The sequence below is a fragment of the Puntigrus tetrazona genome, chromosome 18 (genome assembly GCF_018831695.1).
Source record: "Puntigrus tetrazona isolate hp1 chromosome 18, ASM1883169v1, whole genome shotgun sequence".
Lineage (NCBI taxonomy): Eukaryota > Metazoa > Chordata > Actinopteri > Cypriniformes > Cyprinidae > Puntigrus > Puntigrus tetrazona.
The window spans coordinates 4,217,568-4,240,712 of NC_056716.1; the positions used below are offsets into that span (position 1 = coordinate 4,217,568).

The 23,145-nt window shown below is 37.9% G+C and overlaps 3 protein-coding genes across 11 annotated transcripts in view; 2 read left to right on the top strand and 1 right to left on the bottom strand.

Moving 5' to 3' along the window:
• The window catches only part of wnt2 (wingless-type MMTV integration site family member 2), a 7,700-nt gene extending 2,147 nt beyond the window's left edge, over positions 1-5,553 (top strand). The window contains exons 3-5 of the mRNA XM_043264072.1: positions 466-743; positions 884-1,148; positions 5,052-5,553. Of these exons, the coding sequence (XP_043120007.1) occupies positions 466-743; positions 884-1,148; positions 5,052-5,257 (749 nt within the window). The 3' untranslated portion in view covers positions 5,258-5,553. The remainder of the gene's footprint in view (positions 1-465; positions 744-883; positions 1,149-5,051) is intronic.
• Positions 5,554-7,212: 1,659 nt separating this feature from the next.
• Positions 7,213-19,645, top strand: bcl2l13 (BCL2 like 13). Of its 9 annotated transcripts, none has more exons than XM_043265053.1 (7): positions 7,213-7,709; positions 8,405-8,617; positions 10,731-10,832; positions 10,926-11,082; positions 11,344-11,416; positions 11,529-11,657; positions 17,287-19,645. In XM_043265053.1, exons 2-7 carry the CDS (start codon positions 8,464-8,466, stop codon positions 18,157-18,159), a joined length of 1,488 nt encoding a protein of 495 aa, XP_043120988.1. In that variant the 5' UTR covers positions 7,213-7,709; positions 8,405-8,463; the 3' UTR covers positions 18,160-19,645. The 9 variants fall into 9 exon arrangements, with proteins under 9 accessions (XP_043120988.1, XP_043120987.1, XP_043120992.1 ...); XM_043265052.1 differs by having other exon boundaries at positions 7,213-7,652; XM_043265057.1 differs by having other exon boundaries at positions 7,213-7,599.
• A 203-nt stretch (positions 19,646-19,848) lies between these two features.
• bida (BH3 interacting domain death agonist) lies at positions 19,849-22,780 on the bottom strand. Its single transcript, XM_043264011.1, has 4 exons — positions 22,519-22,780; positions 21,101-21,387; positions 20,372-20,505; positions 19,849-20,272 (listed from the first exon to the last, which is right to left on the bottom strand). Exons 2-4 carry the CDS (start codon positions 21,351-21,353, stop codon positions 20,075-20,077), a joined length of 585 nt encoding a protein of 194 aa, XP_043119946.1. The 5' UTR covers positions 21,354-21,387; positions 22,519-22,780; the 3' UTR covers positions 19,849-20,074.
• Positions 22,781-23,145: the final 365 nt, after the last annotated feature.

Genomic DNA, 23,145 nt, shown 5'->3' on the forward strand with positions numbered 1-23,145 from the left:
CTTTTGCTCAGGCTGTTGCTCGTTACTGTTGTTTTTATACAGTCATAACAGACTGTTTTCCACATTAATCGCCTTCACACGTACTCTCGCAAAATTAAGACGTCTTAATGTCTTTCTGATGTTTATATAATGGGTTATGAGATTAGTTTTGTCCGAAAAATGCATTCATGCATTCAGTTACAGTTTAGGAATCACCTTGAAATGAATGATTAAAGGGAAAGTGTAGTTATATCATTATAATTATTATAGTTATATAGTGCAATGTACAAAATAAAATTACTTAAATATAAAGTAAATGTAAAAAATGCTGGGTGTGTTTTATGCTTTTATAATATGTACATTTATTATTTAAATTATTAAAATTTATATATATATATATATATATATATATATATATATATATATATATATATATATATATATATATATATATATATATAAAACCTTATTCCCTCTTTTTCTCAGGCAGTCGCGAGGCCGCCTTTGTCTATGCCATTTCCTCAGCAGGTATGGTCTACACCTTGACCAGGGCCTGCAGTCAAGGTGAACTAGAAAACTGCTCCTGCGACCCTGGAAAAAAGGGCTCTTCTCGAGATGCCAAGGGAGCTTTCGACTGGGGTGGCTGCAGCGATCACGTTGACCATGCGATCAAGTTCACTCAGGTCTTCATAGACGCCAAGGAGAGGAAGGAGAGAGATGCACGAGCGCTCATGAACTTGCACAACAACCGTGCAGGGAGGAAGGTAACAACGCAGACAGCTGTTGAGACACATATTGAGAAATGAAAGCTCGACAAATAATGAGCCACGACAATTGCATGGCTCACACGATCAGAGACTAGTCAGTGGTTTACTCCAGACACCGTCTCTTTTTTGATTCACAGGCGGTGAAGCGCTTTATGAACCTTGAGTGTAAGTGTCATGGTGTCAGTGGCTCGTGCAATGTACGAACCTGCTGGTTAGCCATGGCAGACTTCAGGCAGACCGGTGACTATCTCCGCAAAAAGTACAACAATGCCATTCAGGTGGTGATGAACCAGTATGGAACCGGCTTCACTAGTGCCTACAGGATGTTCAAGAGGCCTACCAAAACTGACCTTGTCTATTTTGAAGACTCACCTGACTACTGTATATGGGACCATGATTCTGGTAAGTGTGCTGAGGGAAACCTTAACCTTAAAATTATATTTTGCCCCTATCTAGATGTTTTAAATAATTTTTATTTCATAAATGTGGTCCAAAACAACACTGGTAAGTGTGCTAAGGGAAACCTTAAAGGAATAGTTCGCCCAAAATTGAAAATTCTCTCATCATTTACTCACCCTCATGTCATTCCAAACCTGTATGAGGCTCTTTTTAATGTTGAACATAAAAAATATTTTAAAGAACCAAGAAGTTGATGGTCCCCATTGGCTTCCATAGTAGGGAAAGAAATACTATGGATATTAATGGGGGTTAACAACTGTTTAATTACCATCATTCCTCAAAATATCATCTTTTATGTTCTCATACGGGTTTGGAATGACATAAGGGTGAGTAAATGATGTTATAAATGTTAACTTAAATAGGCAATTGACCATTAAAATGATGAACAAAGAAAAAGCTTTTTTAAAGATTTGGTCCAAAACAACACTAAAACCAACTGACTTTCCAAATATTGTCTTTTTGTGTCCTGCATACGAAAGTAAGTAATACAGTTATGAGTAAATGATAACAGAAATTTGTATTTTTCAGGTGAACAATCCCTTTATTTGCATTACCTCATAAGGTGAATTAAGTTGATGAATCAAAGCTGTAGTGCTCCATCATGTTTCATAACGCACTGTTTGTGTTTCCACCCTGCTCCCACACTCCGCTCAAAATCAGCAGGCATTAGTCTTTGCCCCCAAACACAGTTGTAATCAGAGGACGTGAGCTATTTAGCTGGTTATTACATACACAATAGTCATAACCCAATCCTGTAACCCGAATGCCGGCAAAGATTCCCTCCCTAAGGCAGAGGTTTATCTCTTTTTACCTTTCTGTGTGTGTGTGTGTACGTACTGAATAACACCAGGTGTACCTATGAGGGAAGCAGTAAGGGAGGGGGTGCCTGTCAGACTGCAGATGATCCCTGCTATCAGGTGACGCTGTGTTTAGACACATTACCACAGTTTTGTGGGCAGAACGGGAGCTGAAATTTAATCCCTATGCGCAAATGCTATAAATCACTGCCTTCCACGGCGGCACCTCTATATTTTCTGCCTAAAACTGGCAGGAATATTTAGAGAGGTAGGTCATGTCTCTTTTAAGTGCCCTGAGTTGTACGTCAGTCCCCACTTTAGGTATTTATTATTTATTGTATGTAAATTTAGAAAGATCTTACAAGCTAAATGGCTAGTCCATCCGAAAACTGTTTCTACGAAATACAAAAAAAAAGCACAAAACTGTTTTTGTTCATACAACGGAAGTCAATGGGGTTCAAAAATCACTTGACCTCACTGACTTTTATTCTATGGATGAAAAAATCTGGATAACAGTTAAAGGGCTATTTAATCCCGAAATGAAAATCGTCATTTTGTTTCAAACCTGTATGATTTTTTTCATTTTTGTTCATACAATGGAAGTCAATGGGGTAAAATCACCGGACCTCACTGACTTTAATTATGTGTGAAAAATGGCAAATTCATGCAAAAATGAAAATAATGTCGTTCTAAACCTATATGGCTTGTTTTTTTCTGCGGATTGCAAAAAATATGAAAAAATATTATTTGGTCATACAAAGAACACCAAGCCAAAACAACACTGGACCTTACTGGGCAATATTGATATCATTATATAGACAAAAAAAGTCTGCATCTGAAATCATATGCTCTCAATCAAAATCTGACAGTGCTTTCATTGTCAAGTAACCCAGCTTTTCGCGTTTTGCTTCACTGCTATTCACAAATCCTCTCATGTGGCTTCATGGGATAGTAAAATGTCCATCAGATGTGCACTTCCGCAATCTCGCCAGAAGCAATAAGTCATCTGGGTATTGTATGAATAGTGTAAGTCTGGAAACAAACGTTTTTGGCTAATATATATTAGGAAGTACGCGATTTCGGGTGCAGCCTGAGATCTTCTCAGAAGAAAGTCATACGAGTAGCATGACTGAATATTCATTTTTGCTTTAACAATACCCTCACGCTCTAATAATGTTTTCAAATCCGGTCAATTTTTTCTCATCAGCTCTGAAGGAACATTCAAAAAAAAAAAAAAAAACAGAGACCACCATATTTTAGCGTCGACCTCTGCAGCGTGGTGGTTTGTGAGAAACTCTCTTGGCCCGGCAGTCTGTTTGATGTCAGTTTTAGGAGACATAGACTATACCTCCACTGCATAAGTGTGAAATCAATTACCAGCTCTCACCATGGTCACACATGTTAAACTCATCTCTTGGCAACCCCTCATCTTAATTCAATAAGCAGATGCATGCTCAGGTAAAGACTGCCCATGATGTAAACGATATGAGCCCAGCATACCAGCCTGATGAACTGCTGTGGGGGGGAGTGGCTGTGTCATGCCCAGACACATGCCTGCTTACTCGCAATTGAGTTCAATAGACCAGCGGTGACATACCAATGCTGGCGCTACTGGTACAATGAAGTGTTTTGCAGTTCCGTGTGAGACTGTCCTCACCTTAAAATCGTAAAAATTTTAAAACCTTCGTAAGATTGGTTAAGGCTCAAGAAATAAACACGGTTGTTTGTATAGTGCTGAGTGTTAATCGGCACTGAAGGGATCTTTCTAAAAAAAAAAAAAAAAAAAAAAAAAAAAAAAAAAGGCTGCAGATCGTCACTCGGAGGGAGCATGAAAGCAAGGGGTTTATACAAGGTCTTTAGCAATTTCTGTATCAGCAACAATCAGCGACGCGTCAGCCTCGAAGAGGGCGGGGTTGTCGAGATTAGAGCCGTTGAAATGAGTACGTGATGAAGACCCGGAGCAATGCTTGATAGCTTCTATCATCAGTCCCTCATCTGACCAAGGACCAAGCGGTCATCCTTTTACATGGTGCCGACAAACCCAGCCTCTTCAAGACAGCGCTGTCTGGACACTATCAGACATCTGCCAGGCGCACACATGACTATTCAGTCGAGGTCCACTTGCTTCAGGAATTCGTTCAAATATTCACTACATTAATAGATTTCAGCAGTGAAACGTGTAACTGTTTTTGCATAATAGCTATTTTTACTTGCCCTTCTTATATTTTTTTACTAGCCTTATTACTTAATACAAGCGAATTTTACATTTCTATATTGGGCAATGCATTTTTTTTTAGATTATTTAAAATTATTTATTTTATAGATAGATTGCAAAATTTTATATCAAAATAAACCTAAATTCTTTTTGGAATTCAGTTAAGTCATTTTAATTAAATATAAAATACAAAATAATACTAAATTAGTAATAAGTATTTTATTTATACATGCGTATAAATTATTTGAAATGTTACACAAAATTGTGTACATAATCTCAGTATGTTTTTTTTCCTGAAAGCACAGGTCTGAATATGCTACACAATTTTGCTTTTTAACTGAATTTATTTATTTTTTTCATATTTTGAGTGAAAATGGGACAAAAATACTGAAAATGTTCAAACTAAATGAGTAGTGTGTGTGTGTGTGTGTGTGTAAAGACTGTGAGAAAACATTGTTGCTTTTGTCTGGTGTGATATTTTGCAATCTTTTTCCTTTATGATTTTGTTCTGTACAAAAAGTGTTGTTACTTTTCAAAAAGCTGGAAATTATACAGCTATAATGTAACTGTAAACTCATAAACACTGAAAAAAACCTAATTAATATGCGTTTCAAAAAGGTTTTTTTAGCTTTATTTTGGAAAATTTTTACTGATGGTCATTTTTGCAATTACAGTCAAACCTTCTCATGTCGTCTAGCTTATCCTTTAGGTTACTTTAAATCATTTAGCGATTTCATCACTGCCCAGGACCAAAACAGTGAGACCTTTAACATGTTTGATGTTTCATATCGCTAAATTCTGTGATGTCTCATTCATATTGTTGCTTTATTGCAGGTTCTGTGGGCACAGGTGGGCGAGTGTGCAACCGTACGTCGCGTGGGGCAGACAGCTGTGAGGTCATGTGTTGTGGGCGGGGCTATGACACGTCACGCGTGAGCCGCACCACCAAGTGTGAGTGCAAGTTCCACTGGTGTTGTGCTGTTCACTGCAGGGACTGCCAAGAGGAGGTAGATGTGCATACCTGCAAAACCCAGTCATGACCCCACCACCCCTGCACTTCGGTTACCTTCCAGAGTAAAGATCCCATCTCAAACCTTTGACATTGTAAACTGCTTTTCTGTTGCAAATTAGATCAAACACAGATGACCGGCAACTTTAAACCTATGCAGATTTGTCGCATCACAACTTTTTGAAGTCTTGTGTAGTTTTACTTGCTGTTTTTCTCCCATCGTAACACTCATATTTATTACAGCTTTGGAATGTTTATCTTTAATGTATTTCATATTTTGAACTGTAAATACAAACTCTATGTAATTTAAAATAAAACGTATGTTATGTCGAATAGTTGTTCGTAGAAGTTTGTTCTCCTATTTTGCAGTAAAGATCAGAAACTAGACTGAGTAAACTATTATTTTCAAAAGCGCTTTTTGTGTCTGAAGAATATTCAGTTAGTATAAAGGCAACCAATTTTTCTTTATGATTCATTCCTTCGGTGGCTCCAGATAAGACCCAGGTTATATTAGACATATTATTGTTATTATGCAATATTTGTACAGATGGAGGTGAATCAAACAATGAATCAAGAAATAAATTAAAACAGGGAAATATTAACAACAGAAAAACGCCACCCTGACCAAAAATAAAAAAGGCTCAGTGCTGACACCCTCAGGACATTTCAAATACCTGGTTTCTCCATAATCTAAAGTTATTAACATAAAACAAATGATAAACATAAAATTATTTTCACATATATTTGTGCTTTTACCCTGAAGCTTTAACAATCCATTGTTTCAAAAGACTTCAACTTAAAAAGAAAACGATCCTGTATTCCTCAACATTATTGTTTTAATACATGGATGTGTGATTGTTTTTTTTTTTAATTCCCCAAAAAGAGATTTATATAAAATGTAGTTAAAATGTTGTCTAACTATGCAATATATTTGCATATGTATATACATAATATCTAATCTTTTAAAGATTTTTCTTTGATATAAAAAATGGTCTTTTTTTGTATTTGTGAATTTGATATGATAGTACATTTTTATGAATGTTACTTTTCTGGTTAAAAAACAAGTGAACAAAAAAAAGGTTCAGGTCTTGCACCATTTGAGGGCAGCAAATACAGTAAAATGGCATGTGCACACGTGACTGGATTGTATTACGTTTTCATATGGGGAACATATTAGATTTCATATTCATGTGTACAATTCATTTTATTAAAAAATGTTTTTGGCAAGTAAGAGAAGGCCTTTATCTTGAAGACTAAAAACGCTGACTGACATCAATGCAATGCAATTCAACATTAGTAACTCATAAAAATGTGAACGTGAAATTCATTCATTTCATTTTGGCTTCATAATTTTTGGTAAAAAGCTACATGTTTTTAGCATTCTACCAAAGTAGTGACATGTTTAAATATGTATGAAACACGTACTGGCCAAGCATTTTATTCTATTAGAATCTCCACCATATTAGTTTCATATTCCACAGTCTATAAAAACCTAACAGGGTGGAAAATTTTGAGCTAAATAAGCTGTAGTTTTTTCATAAACATTTAGCTCTCTGACCTTCTACAGATAAACATAACGTTTATAACTATGTCAAATTTGTTCGGACAGACATTCTCCATAATTTAGCCTAACAGGGTGTAACTTTATGAGTGGCACAAGCAGGAGAACATTTCAAAAACTTAAAAAAAAGGTATAGGTGAAAGGTGACATTCACCTCCCTTTGTACAGTTAAATTACAGCGGAAAAGAAATAATTTCACTTCTTGAAAATGATCTCAAATGAATTGCAGTTTATTTTGGAAGGCGAGAAAGTACATCCTAACAGGGTGGAAATGAGTTCAGGGACATGGTAAATTATGAAAATTGTACAAAAATAAATATACTTTCACATGATTTATATGTATGAGTAGATGAATTTTAGCCAAGTCCGTAATAATTTAAAAACGTTTTGAGGTTTTTATCATTGCATGTTTTTTTGTTTCTTGATTATTTTTCACTGAGGGTCACGTAATTATTACTTTCATTTATAATTTATGTAGTTTAGTCAAGCAATAACAGTGTGTTGATTCTAATGATTCGAAAAGAACAGGTTCATAAGAGTCATTTGTACGTGAATCGAACAAATCGCGATGCGTGAGTTCCCAAAAAGAATCGACACATACGAACAATTCTTGCGCGTCCGTTCGAGAGCTGATGAACGGATGAACAAGTATCCCTTCACCGTTGCCTACTTTATCCTTGACCTTCTCGTTTCCACCTCCTCGCGCGTCCTGCGTCACAGTAGAAGGAATACAATCGAGGCGGAGCAGCGCGCTCGGCTTCGTCCTCCCGCACACGCGCAGCATGGCCACCACGCAAGCGCACGTCTGAACGGTTAGCCATCCCACAGGCAAAGCGGTTATATAGTTAACTGTGAAAGAAACCGGGTGAGCACCCTCTGAGCGAACAAAATTATCCCTGGCGCAGAGGTACGACCCGTTCGAGTTAAGTCGCGGCGTGTTCACGTTAAATGGATAGCATGTTATGTTATAAGTGACACTGTCAGGTTATGTTTAAACTTTAGCGGCTAGCTGCTCGCTCTGGCATGTGAGTAGGTGTGGCGAGCACGCGGAGAGGTTCGGTGGGTGTCCGCGTGCGCTGCATTGTACACCGTGTTCTATTAAACGTGGTGGACTTCTTTAGTGCAAATATCTCACGTCACTTTCGGGACGTTTGCCAGGAGAAGTGCGCTTCGCAGCGTTATAGGAACTGTCCGGTATTGAAACGGTCAAGAGACAAACTTGAGCAACTTTCGAGTTGGGTGTCTTGCGGCGTTGCACGCATGGAAAGAATTCACACATCAGTCAAGGAGTTTGTGAAATAATCTTACGTAACCGTTTTACTTACCTCTGTATTTCTGTTTTAAACGGGCAGCTCATATGCAAGCTGCTGAGTTGAAATACTTTACCACTATTAGAAAGCTTGTGTCGAAGAAATAAAAGTTGCAATAAGTGGAATGAGGCTGTCAGTCACTAACTGCTAGCCTGCTATCTTTTTTTTTTTTTTATCTGCACAGGTGAAAGTCATTTTATTGAGGTTATATGTTTACATGCTTAATGCTTTTGTTTTTGTTAGGATGCCAGAAGTCCCTCAGGTTGTACAACTAACTTATGCCTTATAAAGTGTGTGTTTGTTCTAGGACTCGTGAACACTGTCATTTGGTCGTGCATGTCCCTGAGAGCCTGACGTTTCTATTCAATGGCTGCCTCTGGCTCCTCCACCACCGTGCCTGAAGGATTTCACTATGAGACCAAGTATGTCATTCTCAGCTACCTCAGCTTGCCCCCACCGACAAGATCAAGACCAAGACCCTCACAGATAGCGGAGGGTAAGGACTCGCACCCACAACTCAGTACGTCCAAACCCGCCTGGCAAGAAGGAGTTTAATATAATCTTAAAATAATGACACAGCTTTCAGTGATTTGCTTGTCTTGCTTGTACAGGAAAAAAGGAAGCAGCTGCGAATTGCAGTGCAAGCTTAGTGAGGCAAAAACCCGCACATTTTCTCTGTATATGGAAATAGTCGTGTTTTATGCAATCCAGAAAGTAATGAAACTGATGAAAAGTTTTAAAAGTATTAAAAAGTCACTTTCCAATTCTAATGTCATAAAAAAGAATTCTCGCCAATTTCTAAGCGAATTTCTTAGCATCCATTTAATTAACTGACATTACCCACACTGTTGTATATGTTCACTGTGCTATCTAGATAGTCGACTTCGTGATGATTCTAGATGCTGTTTTAATTGTGTAAAATATATGCACTATGCATCAAATGGTGAGATACACAAGTAAACATGACAGTTGGAGAAACAATGTAGATGTTGTGGGGAAAAAATAAAACGACTCAACAGCAATAGGTCTCTCCACTTCTTAGACTTTCCATAGAGCTTCTTTGCAGAGACCCCACCATTACAGTTCCAGTCTCTAGTCTAGTTTGTCTATAGTTACTGAGGTCACATTCCTCCTCCAGGAATCTCCATTTTGCCCTTGAACATGGGCTATAACTTAAAGTACCGTACACAGAGTGCCGTAACCAGTGTAATTTGATTGAAAAATGCCTGCAGGTATTTCCAGTTATGCATTAACAAATCCTTCCGACTGCATGTTTTCTTTATACTTATGTCGCAGTTTATATACAGTTGTCAAATTTGGTTCTGTTGATATCATTTGTTTTTGTGTCTGGTTCTCGCTTTGAACAGTCCATGGCTTTTCGTTTTGGGGAGACGTTGTAAGGTGGATACTTACGAATATTGACTTTCATTTTTTTTATTTAGTCCTTGTGGCGTTTAGAAGAGGTTGCATAGAGTTTGTCATTGACAGTTAGTTTGGTTGACTTGATTGCAGAGGATGGCATGGGATTAAGCTGCCTGTTGAAGATTTTGGAGCCTTGGGCATATCAGCGGTTCAATGAGGAATGTCCTGTGTCCTGCTCTGGTTTTCATTCAGTCAGCTTTGAAAGTAGCTTCTGATCCCTCTTTCCACTCGACCCGCTCTGCACTCTGACAGACTGTCATATGCAATCAGCGTTGGCTTGTTCACATGCCACTGTTCAGAGCGAAGTTCAGCCTGAACAAAACTGACCAAAGACCCGGCTTGGGAAGCGTCAGCGTGAGCTCCCATCAACTTTTGTAATGTTGTAAAAGGCTTTGTCTGCTTCACAGTCATTTTAAAATTTTTCCCTCTTTCTTACACATCTTTTTGTAGTCATTCACTGGGTCTCTGTGGTTGAGAGAGCTGAAAGCCTGGGCCTGCTCAAACACTAAATAATTCACCAGTGTATGAATGAATAGCGCCACAGAAAAGACAGTTGTATTAAAGCCGCTATATTACAGAATTGTTTCTAATAATAAAAGAAAATGTAAGTCACTTTAAGGAGTCAACTGTCACGTCATATTAGGAAGACTAGTTGTTGATCAAAATTCGATTATTGATCAGAAGGTGCTTTTTAATTTATATTATTATTATTTTTTTTTTATTAGGAAGACAAGTGCTCCTAATTATGAGAAGATGCTTTACACCATGTAATAGCAACAGTGCTAGTTTCTGTTGAATATGAAATAGATGCTAATATTTCATCTAAAATTCACAAAGTTTCTCTAATACATCCTGATTTGCAAAAGTCAGTCTCTGCTAATAATAAATATTGGATTGTTTAAGGGTTATTGAACTCCATTAGTGTATCTGGAAAATATATTTAAATCAACGTTCAAATAAGATTGCTTAAAAATTAAGATTGCTTGAAACAATGTAGCAAATATTTTTACTCAAATTCCAGTTGTTATTGTCTTTCACTAAGTATTTTGTCTGTGTAGATTTACAAATTAATAGTCAGTGAAGTTGAAGAATTTTTTTTTTTAAATGAAATTTAGTGAAGAATGCTAAAAATAAGAGAAATTATAATTATTCATATACAGTTATATATATAAAAAAAAAAACACAACTTTTTTTGTTATGATTCTATGCAGGAGAGAGCCATTCTACACAGGAAGTGGAAAGGGAGCGGAATAGCAGCCTGAAGAAAGAGATTGAGAATCAAATAAAGCAGCTGGAAGAGGAAATTGTGGCCTGTAAGATGTTTCTTGTTATAACACTGTATTGTTATGATAAACTAAATCTAAAATCTGGATCAAAGTCATCTGTCTCTTCTTTTTCTGCCTTAGCTTTTTCTAGGACTGGTTTTGATCAGCTCACATCCCCAGTGTTCAGTCCAGCCAATCCAGAAAGCTCCATAGAAGACAGTCTGGCAGTGCTGGGGGACCGCGTTTCACGGGACCTGGACACGCACCTGTCTTCCGCCACTCACACACTTCTGAGCAGGTCTTTTTAAATATCCAGGGAAAATTCCTGGACAGTTTTAGCAGTTGGGAAAAAGATCTAGTATCCTATTTGGCAGAGGTCTATGCCGGAAAAATGCATTGTATAAACAGCCTGCATGCATTATTATTATAAGTTGGCTTCAAATTAATTCATTTTTGACATTTCACTTAAATATTGACTAAAGCTTTCAACTTATGTTATGCTGATGTTTTCTGATAAACAAGCCGATTGAAATTAATGCAGAGGAATCTTCTCGTGCAGTGATTTGGACTTTGACCACTTCAGAGCAGTGGTGGAGGAGGTGTCCTCTCATGCTCAAGGAGGCTGGAGCAAGGTAATCCAAAAAACTCAGCACATAGTAGCACACAGAACACCCTGAAGGCATTGGGATTTTCACTGATTCGTGAATGTATCTGTCCTTCATTTCCTTCTGTTATCGTGTTTAGGTGTTGGTACCTTTAGTATTGTTACAAGCCCTGCAGAATGAGGGGCAGCCACTGGAAACTCTGCTACATTATGGCTTGCGCTACCTCGAGGAATTCCAAGCAGACTTCATTATTCAGCAGGGAGGATGGGTGAGTGACGTACTCTCTGGTGCTTGGATCTGGATTGTATACTGGCATTTATTTCTATCATTCCTTTTCTGGTGAAGCTGTGCTTTACGAGTAGGGATGCAGCGATTAACTCGGTTTCGCGGTTAACTTAACTTTGAAACATCACGGTTAACAGTAAAGGTTCAAATAAACCGAGTGTGCACTAGCGGTGCACCATATAATGAGTTGCTTAGAGACACGGACAACCGAGGCTACTGTAGCATTATTAACTGTGACAGAGTGACCAAACAGCACTCCTTTTTTTTCAAGAATATGAATATTAGTTGTATTATTACTCAGTTATTACTCAGGTGTGTGTGTGTGTATATATATATATATGTATGTATGTATGTATATATATGCAGCCTCCAGTCCTGTCTCCCTGGTTGAGAAAAAGTGCCTTTAAGACGTTTCACTGAGTTTATCAAAACTGCTGTCAGGAGAGGGAGCCAGAGCTGTGCTCATGATTTCAACCTAATTTAGCTGCTGCTGGATAATGCTAGTACAGTTTTCACAACACACACAGTGTTGCCCAGCAGTATTTGTTTTATTGTAGATGTTTTGTTCAAATTATGCAGAACTTTTTGGATAACAAAAATTGTCCATAAAGTCTTTGAGGTTTTTTTAAACACATTATGTGTCTGTGAAAGCTGAGACTGATAACTCTCACCTTTATGGACAATTCTGACTTTATGATGCCTCTGTTAAGCCGTGGTGATCGTTTGACAGACTCTTTTGTACTTCATATTTAAGGTCATAATAAAAAATGACTCTTTAACTTTAATGTTTTGCATAGTGCGCACACTCATTCCCATTCATCTTATCAAAATGTAATTGTATGTAATTTGATAGTTCAAACTCAAGATTGTTCATTTCGGAAGGCTATCGTACCCTCATGCAAATATTTTATGAGAACAGCTCTTCACTTCGGTCTGATCATGGGGAAGGTCTTGTTTGTTTATAATGTCCTATTTAGGTCACACTGTATCTCAGATGAGGGCCGTCCGTATGAAAGACTCGGTTCATGCGTTCTGCGTGCGAGCTGAAGAACTCAGTCAGAAGGATTAATTTAATTAGTGCACCGTTGACACTGACACAGGGAGGAGGGAAGACCATTGTTTTATACTGCTCGCTCAGTACAGGAGCGCATTCCAGCGATGGAGCGAGAGCTTTGGCATAGATGATACGGGATAAGCATCTGTGAGAGTTTGAATGTAAGCTGGGAGGAGTCTGACGAGAAGGAGGAGACAGTGTGCAAACAAACCTGCCCAGCAGTTCCAGCCCTATTACACTGACAGCAACCTTTATACTGTCTATACTTTCTGTCCGCCACTCATTCACTTCATTTCTTTGTGGTCACTGCTGGAGTTCTGCGCACTTAGGAAGCGAACACAGGCAGGTAGGACAACTTGCTTTCTTCAAGGTGTCGGGATCAGATTATCATCTTGTGGTCTATTAGCACAAAATATTATTATTGTTATGGATTTAGGTCTTTTTGACTTCTTCTTTGATCTGCATTACAAAATGGATAATAAAATAGCAAACACAAGGACACGCACAAGGTTTAATTCTACAGTCCGTAAAATAGGCCAGTCTGTAAATATTTCATTTAATGTTTGACCTGTTTTAGTGTACAAATGAGTGCAGTTGGATTGACTCAGATTTTTATATATATATGATATAATTGTGAGTAATTGTTTTTTTTTTTTTTTTTTTTTTTTTTTTTTACCTTTGCGGAAGCACAAATAGAAGACAAAATAAGGCCTTGTACGAGAAGCAATGAATTGAAAAGTAAATTGTTTGCTAAGGCATTCATGCATAAATTGTTGAACCAGTATAGTGTGACAATTCATGTATGATGGATTTTAATGCATGATTATGCTGAAAAAAAAAATAATAATAATGAACGAGACCCAAAGCCAGTGACATGCATGAGAAGGAATCTGTCTGTGTGTTTATTCTGCAAAACCCAGCGAGAAGCCATTTTGAAAACCAAAATGCAGCAATGAGATGTTCCCGCTGAATCATGCTGTCTGCTCTGATCATGACAAACTCCTGTAGGTCAAGGGAAAGCTTTCGGGGGGGGTAACAAAAACCCAGTGTGTGCGACGTGTGGGACATTTTGCCTGTAAGTTACCCCACCCTGGCAGTTCTGTACGTAACGCAGCTTTGACCTTTTTCAAGGTGTCTGTGTCACATGGCACAGCAAATATTCTTGAGATGGCTTGATGTGATGTAATTTGACTCCTGTTGTACCGGTACAGACAAACCGCTACCAAAGCAGTGTGCCTCTGTCTGTATATCAGTATGTGCTGAGAGCGGAGCTCAAGCCACATCAGGTCGCATCACCCGGCCTCTTATGTAACTACATTTTACAGGCGATGCACTGCTCTCATCACACAAACAGAGGCCATACGCCACCCCCACACACTCCAGAGATGAAGAACAGAAATAAATCTGATAAATCCTCCTATGAATCAGCTGGAGCAAGGCTGTCCCAGTTTGACTGCCTCCAAACTATTCACGGTGCTAGTTGAAATGGCGACTTGTATGCTTGACATCCTTTGGGAGATTGGTAGAATCTTTCGCCTAAGCGGCCTTTTGAATGGTTTGAACGTAGTTTAATAATAAAAGGTATTTGCTCACGTACGTTTAGGGTATGTTTAGACGTTTTAAAAGGAGGGAATGTTAACACATCATGAGTCAAGCTGATGCTCTGTTAATGAATGAGCAGGGTTATGTGGAGAGTTCTCATCAGTAGGTTGCTTGATGCAGTGGGCAAACTGGTCTTCTTATCAGCAGACGCAGTTCAGCATTTACAGGCAAATGGTACAGTATGGGGAAATCCACGTATGGTGCTGATATGTTTATCTTTGGAGTAGATGCCTTAACAGAAACTGCCTTACAAGAGTGTCAAAGGAAGTATATGTGGTCTAAAATGTGTGGTCTTTCTATACTGATTCTGATGCAATATGAAAACAAAAATTAAATGTATGAAATAAGAAACTTATTTCAATGGCGTAAAATCTCATTGACCTACATTTTATTGAACTGTACTAGCATGTTTATTATACCCAGTTCTCATACTTGTTGGTAGCACAATATTTTCAAATGGTTACCACTCAACAGGTTGTATGCTCTGTACCTCACGCCATCTTCAATATTGATTTCTTTTTTTGAATGTGAAAGCATTTGTGTTTAGCAAGCGTGTGTGAGTTTTTGTCTTTAGGTAAGGGTGGAGTGGTGTTTAGGCAGCCAAAGATCACCTAAAAGAACACGCCTTGCAGCATGTCTTCATTTTTAGACGGTCTTTGGATAGGAAAACAAGCCTAATCTTGCAGGAAACCACTATTTTACCGTTTCAAAAAGGAATTGTCAATTTGGAATATGTACATAGGGTTTTTGTTATTTTAAGCTTACTTTATAACCTAACTAATTGATGCTGGATTTTTTTTTGTAGAGCCAAGTAGAGTGTAACATTGAAAAGTATTCAAGGAGAAAGCTTGGATTTCACAGTAATTTTTAATCATCTTAAAAATAAGTCAAAATTATGAGAGCAAATGCAATTAATGCCAGCTCAATCCATCTATTTTTCTGTGAAGGCATCACATCTATATAAATAGATGTCTTTACTTGCCACAAATTATTTTTTGTATTACTTTCATTAGAATGATGGTGTTTGCACTAGTAAATCAAGTATATGTGCATTGCTACACAGCACATTATTTATTATACACTGCCGTTTGAAGGTTTGAGGCTGGTACAATTTTTATTTACTTAACATAAATGAAAAATATTTCTTTGCTAACATAACCTGTTTGTTGTGTTTTAAGATGCAGGTTGAAGATTTGAAATTAAATTTGTCTTCATATATAGTTATTTATTTGGTATGGTTTCCTAGTTATTTTTTGGGTTACATATGATGGTTATCTTTATATGACTTTAATATATAAGGCACTGTCATACTATACTGGTTGTGTGCTTATGCTCTTGTCTCTGTTGGCCATTAGAGGTTAATCCAGATGCTGGGGTCTAATGTGTTTTTTGAAAGCATTCATGTGAGGCAGGATTACATGTGAAACTAGATGCACGTGCACAGTGGTGGATTACTGAAATTTAAGACTAGAAAAGGCACAGGGAGCAGAACGGTGTCCTTTTAAGATGAGTAAGCAAGGGGCAGTATTAATGCAAATGAGCACAAAGTGACATTTACTGACAATGCGTTCAAATAGGCTCATTTTGCATGCTTGACCTAGTTATGGTAGACATTTAGAGCCCTGTGTATATGCAGACACCCCAGCTGTATTGCGATGTCATCATGTGGTTGACAGAGGAAGATAAAGTCATGACTCTAGATAGGGACAGTATAGTGAATACAGATGAGAGCGGGTTGCTCTGGCCTCAAAGACCTCCCTTATTTTGAAAGTTGCCATCAGGTCTGTATTTGTGTATTTTAAAGAAGCTTCATTCAAGTAATTTTAGAAACATATGAACTTGCTGTATTTTTTTTTTTGTCTCTGGTCTTTTTTTTTTTATAGTTTTTGCACAAGAACCAGGAGAACTGAATAAATATACTCGAATGCAGCTAGTAAGCTAACATCATATTCAGTTAATAGCCGTCCATCATTGATACATTGCATTTTAAAGTTGATCTTGTTTAGTCAACTATGAAGTAGAAAGAATTTATTATAGCTGTATTACTCTCACACTCCACAGGGTGGCAAAGTAATTCAGTAAAAAATGTTGATGATTCAAAACATTACACTCAAAGTAGCATTTATTTGATTAAATACAATAAAAATATTGTAAAATGTTCTTAGAATTTAAAACAAATATTTTACAATGTAAAATAAAAATAAATTATTATTATTATTATTAAAGGTATTATTATTATTATGATAGTATTTATTGGTGATGGCAAATATTTTTAATTAGTGTTTCTTTACAGTACTTTCATTTTGATCAATTTATCCTTATACTTTTGAATGGTAGAGGAAAAACACACACATATATATATATATATAATTTTGGTGTTTAAGACTATAAATGTTTCTGAAATATAAATAAAATTCATTTGATTAATTCTTTTCTAGGTCTTTTGTATACCTCTTGCTTTTAAGAGCACATTTTTGGGTTCAGTTATGTTGAACTCGATGAGAACGGTTTGCAGACACAGTCAGAAAGACCATATAAAGAAATGCACAGTTAAAAGCAAAAAACAAGCATGTTACATGTTTTTGTTGTGGTGGCAAATAGACAATTGGAGTAATCACGAAAAAGGAAATGCGTACATTGACTTACCACAATTTTAAATTGAAATGCATAACATTTTTTTATGACTCAAACCTTGCTAAAACGGTTATGTTTTGCGTCATAAGCTCAGCATCTCAGAACCCACCATAATACAGAACTTATTTAAACCCACCTGAAGCACCTAATTGAGCTCTTCTGGATTGCTTAAAAATACATAAGCGAGTGTTTAAAATGAACTTTGCAGGATAGTGAGTCCTTCATTGAAACATTTTTTACCATTTCTAGAAGAATATTTGTATTTGGAATTAAAAATAATTAACGGCCCAACTGATGGATATTCCCACTTCTTATATTACAGGGCACTGTGTTCAGCCTGGATGAAGCTGAGGACCCTGGTGTGATCATAGCTGAGGACAGTAACGACATCTACATCCTGTCAGGTGAACAGGCCTCAGATCAGCTGAGCCCTCCTGCTTCACTACTGACTCTTGGAGATAGCAGTGGGCCAGCTTCCTGGCAGACAGAGAGTCTCCCTGTGTCTCTGACAGGACACGAGTCTTGGGCGCAGGTTGGCATGATGGACCCGGAAGACGCCAAGAGTCTGGACAGCGCAGAGGGAGTGGCGTTAGTCGAGGAGCAAAGTGAGAACAACTCTTCAAACTCTGACATTGTCCACGTGGAGCGTGAAGATGCTGAACTTCTAGAAGAAGTCGGGGAGACAGTGGAGGAAGCGGAGCTGCAGAGTAGCGTTCTTAGCGTGCTGGGCAGTGAGAGTGAACTCGCTGCTGTCCGAGAAGAAGCGCCAACCACAGAGCCAGTGCAGACCGAAACGGAGCCGACCGTGGAAGAGATCCTTCCACCTCCAGCTTCAGAACAAGAGCTCCCAGCCTCCCCTGCTGCTGCTGCCGCCGCCGCCTCGTTCCCCGTGCCTGAGCCTGAACTTCAGTCTCAGCCTGTCCCAGCTCCTGTGGAGCCACAATCATCCCCCCCGCCTGATCTAGAACACGAAGTGGTCCAAGCAATCCTGGACCAGGAGGTACTTCCAGAGGTGGATCTGAAGGTCTCCTCCACGGCCCACGAGCTCCCTTTCCAGACCCCTTCTGAGGTGCAGACGAAGTCAGTGCCACATCCCGAGTCCTCTGACCTCCCTGTGCTGCTATACGGCGGTGCTGCCCTGGTGGCCATCGCTGCAGTATTGGCCTTTGGAGCGCTGGCCTACAGGAAGAAATAGTCCATGACCTCACTCTCTTTTGCCCTGACGGAAGCCCTGTGGGTCACAGTGCGGCCACAAGCTGCACTTTATGGGAAAACTACTCCTCTTATGTGTCATACCATTTTATTTTCTGTTCCCGTCGCTTTTATTTGTTGGCTTAGTCCAGCTTTATGACCGGAGAGGATCTTACAGGTGAAGTCAGGTTTCTTTTGTGCTGTATTAGTAAACATAGTAGCGATTGGTTCACTAGGCTGTGACCTAGGTTCCTGGTTCCAAAGTGAACATCGAGGCTTCCGGTTCAGTAGTCGTTCATTTGTGTTAGTGAAGCATGTTTATTGTCATATATAAATATTTGATTTAATGAAGTTAGGTTTGATTTTTAAACACAAGCTTGTGTGAGTGCATGATTATGATTTTATCTTATCAGACATGAAATATTAAAGTGCAAATCTTCGGAATGGATTGTGACCGATATTGTCCCAAAATATATCAGTACTTGTACAGATTACTCGCAACAAACAAAAGCAAAGTATCCATGCATTCTGGATTTAGACATTCGTATTACCATCTTCAGTATATATTTTGTATGTATACTTTTGTATGAATTTCCCCTTTTAAAAGCTAAAAGTACAAGCCTAGGTCACAGCCTCAATTGGGAAACCCCGTCAGTTTGAAAGACATCTTGTTCAAGGGATTGTCATTGTGAACATTTGTTCTGTTAGGTATAAAACATGTTTGTATAAACTCATGAAAATACTACACCAGCACAGTCAATATTGCCATGGCGACAGGGCACCATTGACTGAATTTATCTCAGCATCAGGAAGTGGAAGATATTGCTAGATGAAAAGTCATTTAGTTTTCTAATGATGTTTCTAAGCGTACATTTTGTAATTAATTGTCCCTAATTCTGGGTCAGAAGCAATTTCAATAAAATCTTGTGAAATATTGAGAAGAGATTATAATGAAACATTAAACTTGTGGTTTAATCTTAAACCACGATTTAGAAACATCCAAATGGTTTTGTAATTCTAGAATAAAAAGTGATTTGCTGTTAACGGTCTTTTGCTCAAATCAAGTGCTGACTTCAGGTTTGGGGAGGGGGAGGGGGACAGAATGTCTCTTAAATGTCTTCTGAGCCACACAGATCAGTCACTGGTCCTTTGCAGTTTTTCTTTGTCTCCTCAAACTTAGTATTTTCTGTCTTCTGTCTCTGATTTACACCTTGCCTGTACCTTGTGCTGCTGTTTGTCCTTGAAACCTAAAAAAAGGCCTGCACAGCACAGCCTTGTCACCCTCCTTTTCCTGTTGTGTGCCTATCCAACATTTTGGACCCTGGTCAAAACAACAGAAAATGTAAGCGGAAGTCACGTACAGGCAGGATTCACCTGTTTTGTCAGTCGTTGGCAAAAAGTGCTTCTTTTTTTTTTTTTTTTTTTTTGCAAGTGAGTTTTTTTTTGTGTCACAGATGGACAAAAGCTGTGAAATAAAACTATTCCATCAAGGGTGAACCTCGTGGTCGTGTCCTGATTTAAGCATGAATTTTACCTTAAACATTGCTTAAATTAAAAGACATGCAGACTCTGAACTAAACTTCCTCTATTTTGTACCGATATGAGTCAGATGTAATAAAATAGTGGCGGTTGATCATGTGATATCCTTTACCGTCTGAATGAGAAGACATGAAAGATCAAAAGAAAGTTATGAGATTTTTTTCACAAATTTGGTTTAATGCATAGTTTCTTGTTTTAATCAACCATAAGACCATAAAACCTGGCCAAATTATTGTTCACAGAGAGTGTTACAAGGTAATGTAAAAAAAAAAAGAAAACTTAAAGCAAAGACTATACGTTTGCCTTTACATGCAGAGATTTCAAATCATTTACACATACACCATTCAATACTTTATAAATGTATAACTGGAACATAAAGCTCATCTGTTGGATCTGTATGGAAAATACTGCACCACTGTGCCATAAAGACCGAGCAAAAAATTAGGCATATGTTCACAAACAGTTTTCATAAGCACAAAAGTGAAGGCCATCTCCACAAGTTCCTTCTTAAACTCTTTGGCCCCCGCCACCTGGTCAAGCAAAGCCTGCACTCCGTCAGACAGATGTCCACCCCAGAACTGTGAATGTTCAAGGAAAATTGTAAATGGCGTTTCCAGTTTTAAGGAGCAACCATTAGTGTATAATTAGATCGTTTGCAATACAGTCGTTTGTCTCACCTTCTCCTGAGATCTGCGTAGTTTCTTGGTCAAACTGTCAGCGGCTTGGGACAGGACTCTGTGCTCAAGCAAGTCTGCGATTCTGATCAACTCGGCAGCCATTTCCCTCGCTGCCCGATCCTCTTCTGCATTGACTGAGATGGAGAGAGACATTAGCAGCATTAACAGACACAGAGAACAAATGCAGCACTTTCAATATACCTGATAATTAGGCTTGCAAAATTGATCAGTGTCAATATTTCTCTATATTAGTAATTTACTAATCCTCATGTCACTCCAAACCTGTACGACTCACTTTCTTCTGTGAAAAACAAAAGCAGATATTTTGAAGAATGTTGGCAACTGAACACTTTCGGTTTCTATTGAACTGTTTTTGAAAATACAATGGAAGTTGGTAGGAAGTGAAACTGTTTATCATTCTTCAAAATATCTTTATTTGTGCGCCACAGACAACAACAACAAAAGTCACACCGTTAAACTAAGTCAAACTATATTTTAGTTACCTTTTGCTGTCATCTGGCCAAAATTTGAAGGTATAGCACTAGAAATATTTAGCATTTTTTTCTTGATAAAAATCCATACACATAAAAAAAAAATAAAATAAGTAGGTTTTATTTAAATTAGAATATTAGGTATTCACAATCAGTTATCAGCCGTAATGTGAAACGAATCATTGGCTGATTGGTATAAATCAAAAGATTTTATTTAAAATCAAAGGAAATTATATACCTGGTAGTAGAGGCTGAACTTGATTCTGAAATTCATGTAGAAGTTCTCTGTGGCTGACTGAGAAACTGTGTCCATCTGCTTGTAATTCCTCATCACTCTCAATATAATTGTGATTTGTAGGCAGTTTTAGCTGTTCATCAAGATAATCAAGCTCTCTTTTAAGCTGGCTATTTTGGCAGCCTTTTTGTTTCAGAAAGGCAAGGAGCACCAGCGAAGTGTCCGGAAAGCTGTCAAAGTTTCTGTTGTAGTCCATTGCACAAACCCGTACAATGCCTTATACAGGTGCACTGCAATTCAGGAAAGATAAAAGCAGTTAGTTTCAATATCACGATAATATTGAAAGAAATCAGTCACTGCTACTGTTTTGCATACCCATGACCAGATAAGGAGTTACAAGACTGAACATGGCCCGATTAACATATTTAAATATAAGAAATGCTTCACGTAGGTATATATTTATACTATACACTATGTTTGTGTCTAGGGGATGCATGTGAACCCAAAAGCGAGCAATATATGACAAAGCCTACTTTTTGGGGACATCCATGATTGTAAAAAAAATATAAAAAATAAAGAAAGAAATTTAATTCTGTTAGACAAACTCTTTAAGCTATGACATGCTCCACTGTCTAAGCTACAGGAATACCATAGCTGTATGTAATACTTAACACGTGACTTCTAAAGAAATGTATTACAGCTGTCACTAAAAAAATCTCTTTCGATCTATAGTTTGCTATACAGTATAGCTAAATAAACGTGATCGTAAAGATATTTTGTCTGGTGTTGTAAGACAGCGGGAGTTCGTAAAATGAAATGTTTCCAAAAACTTGCTAACTAGCAGCTGATGACATATTTGTGATTGGGGGTCATTTATACACGTTTTAATGACGTTTAGTAGATTACCCAGTTTAGTTTACAGTGAGTTTGGTTCCCCGAATCTGCAGAAGAGAGATCGGTTTCTCTCTGATCAAAACAAATTAACTTAAAACTGCAGCCCAAGTTCATCCCTAGGAAACACACACACGGCTCCTAGGTGAAGCTCGGTGATTAATGCAGTAAAAATAAAATAAAAACTAGCAAGAGGTAACATAGCATTTCTTAACATGCTTAAATTTCAGTCAAACTGAGGGAAGCGAAATGTATCAAGCTATAATCCGGATAAATAAAACTATAAATATTTGAAAGAATGTTTATATTTTTTTAAAAAAACGCATTAACTCTCGTAACACTATTCACGGAAACTTGGATAAACACTAGTCTAAGATCCAGCGGCAAAAGTAGTTAACGTTACCGGTGGTGTGCTAATTGAATACTACACCGAATATGATTTATTCTTGTTTGAGGCGCGTTTAAACCCTGTCTATATGTGTGGTAACTGTACTTACTTTCCAGTGAAAAAAGAAAAATTCGTTACTTACGTAGACTTCAAGTCAAAACATCACATAATAGCGAAGCCCCTGATAAACAAACAAAAGTGTTTCCAGTCTAGAGAAGAATCCCCGCCTTCCGCGTCACACGTGATGACGCTTCACAGGAAGGCGTGGCCAGGATACAAGAACGCAAGAATTCCGCATAGTAATGATAGCTTTTAATAATAATAAAAACTTCTGTAGAATGTTGTTTTCGTTGTTTGCTTAAAATTTTAAGGCATACAAATATGTGTGACCTTTCTAAATGTAGCAGCTGCCGAGAATGACTCAGCAAGGCAAAGATAAACACAGTTCGTGGTTTTACCCACGCGACTTTACCCTCTTTAACTTATCTTCACTTTAGGAGCGAGGGGTTTTTTTGGAAACGGAGTTCCCCTTCTGCACAGGCTAGATAATCGATCATGAGGAAAAGAGGTTTAAAAAAAAAAAAAAAGTGTATGGCCAGAGCAGTAAATACCAGTCTAGAGCATGCAGACTGAAACAGGCAACGTCCAAGGCCATCCGGTTTACAAAATAAGAAAAAGGTACATCTGGAACACTTGTTAAATCTGAATGTAACACAGGTATTTGTTTCAACATTTTTATTTACATTACAAACTTACTAAGCAAGGTCCT

Coding starts and splice junctions, on each gene's coding strand:
- bcl2l13 (XM_043265053.1), top strand. CDS start 8,464: ATGGCTGCCTCTGGCTCCTCCACCACCGTGCCTGAAGGATTTCACTAT. Junction 11,083..11,343: donor ACTCACACACTTCTGAGCAG/GTCTTTTTAAAT, acceptor CTTCTCGTGCAG/TGATTTGGACTTTGACCACT. Junction 11,658..17,286: donor TTATTCAGCAGGGAGGATGG/GTGAGTGACGTA, acceptor CTTATATTACAG/GGCACTGTGTTCAGCCTGGA.
- bida (XM_043264011.1), bottom strand. CDS start 21,353: ATGGACTACAACAGAAACTTTGACAGCTTTCCGGACACTTCGCTGGTG. Junction 20,506..21,100: donor AGTTCAGCCTCTACTACCAG/GTATATAATTTC, acceptor TCTCCATCTCAG/TCAATGCAGAAGAGGATCGG. Junction 20,273..20,371: donor TACGCAGATCTCAGGAGAAG/GTGAGACAAACG, acceptor GAACATTCACAG/TTCTGGGGTGGACATCTGTC.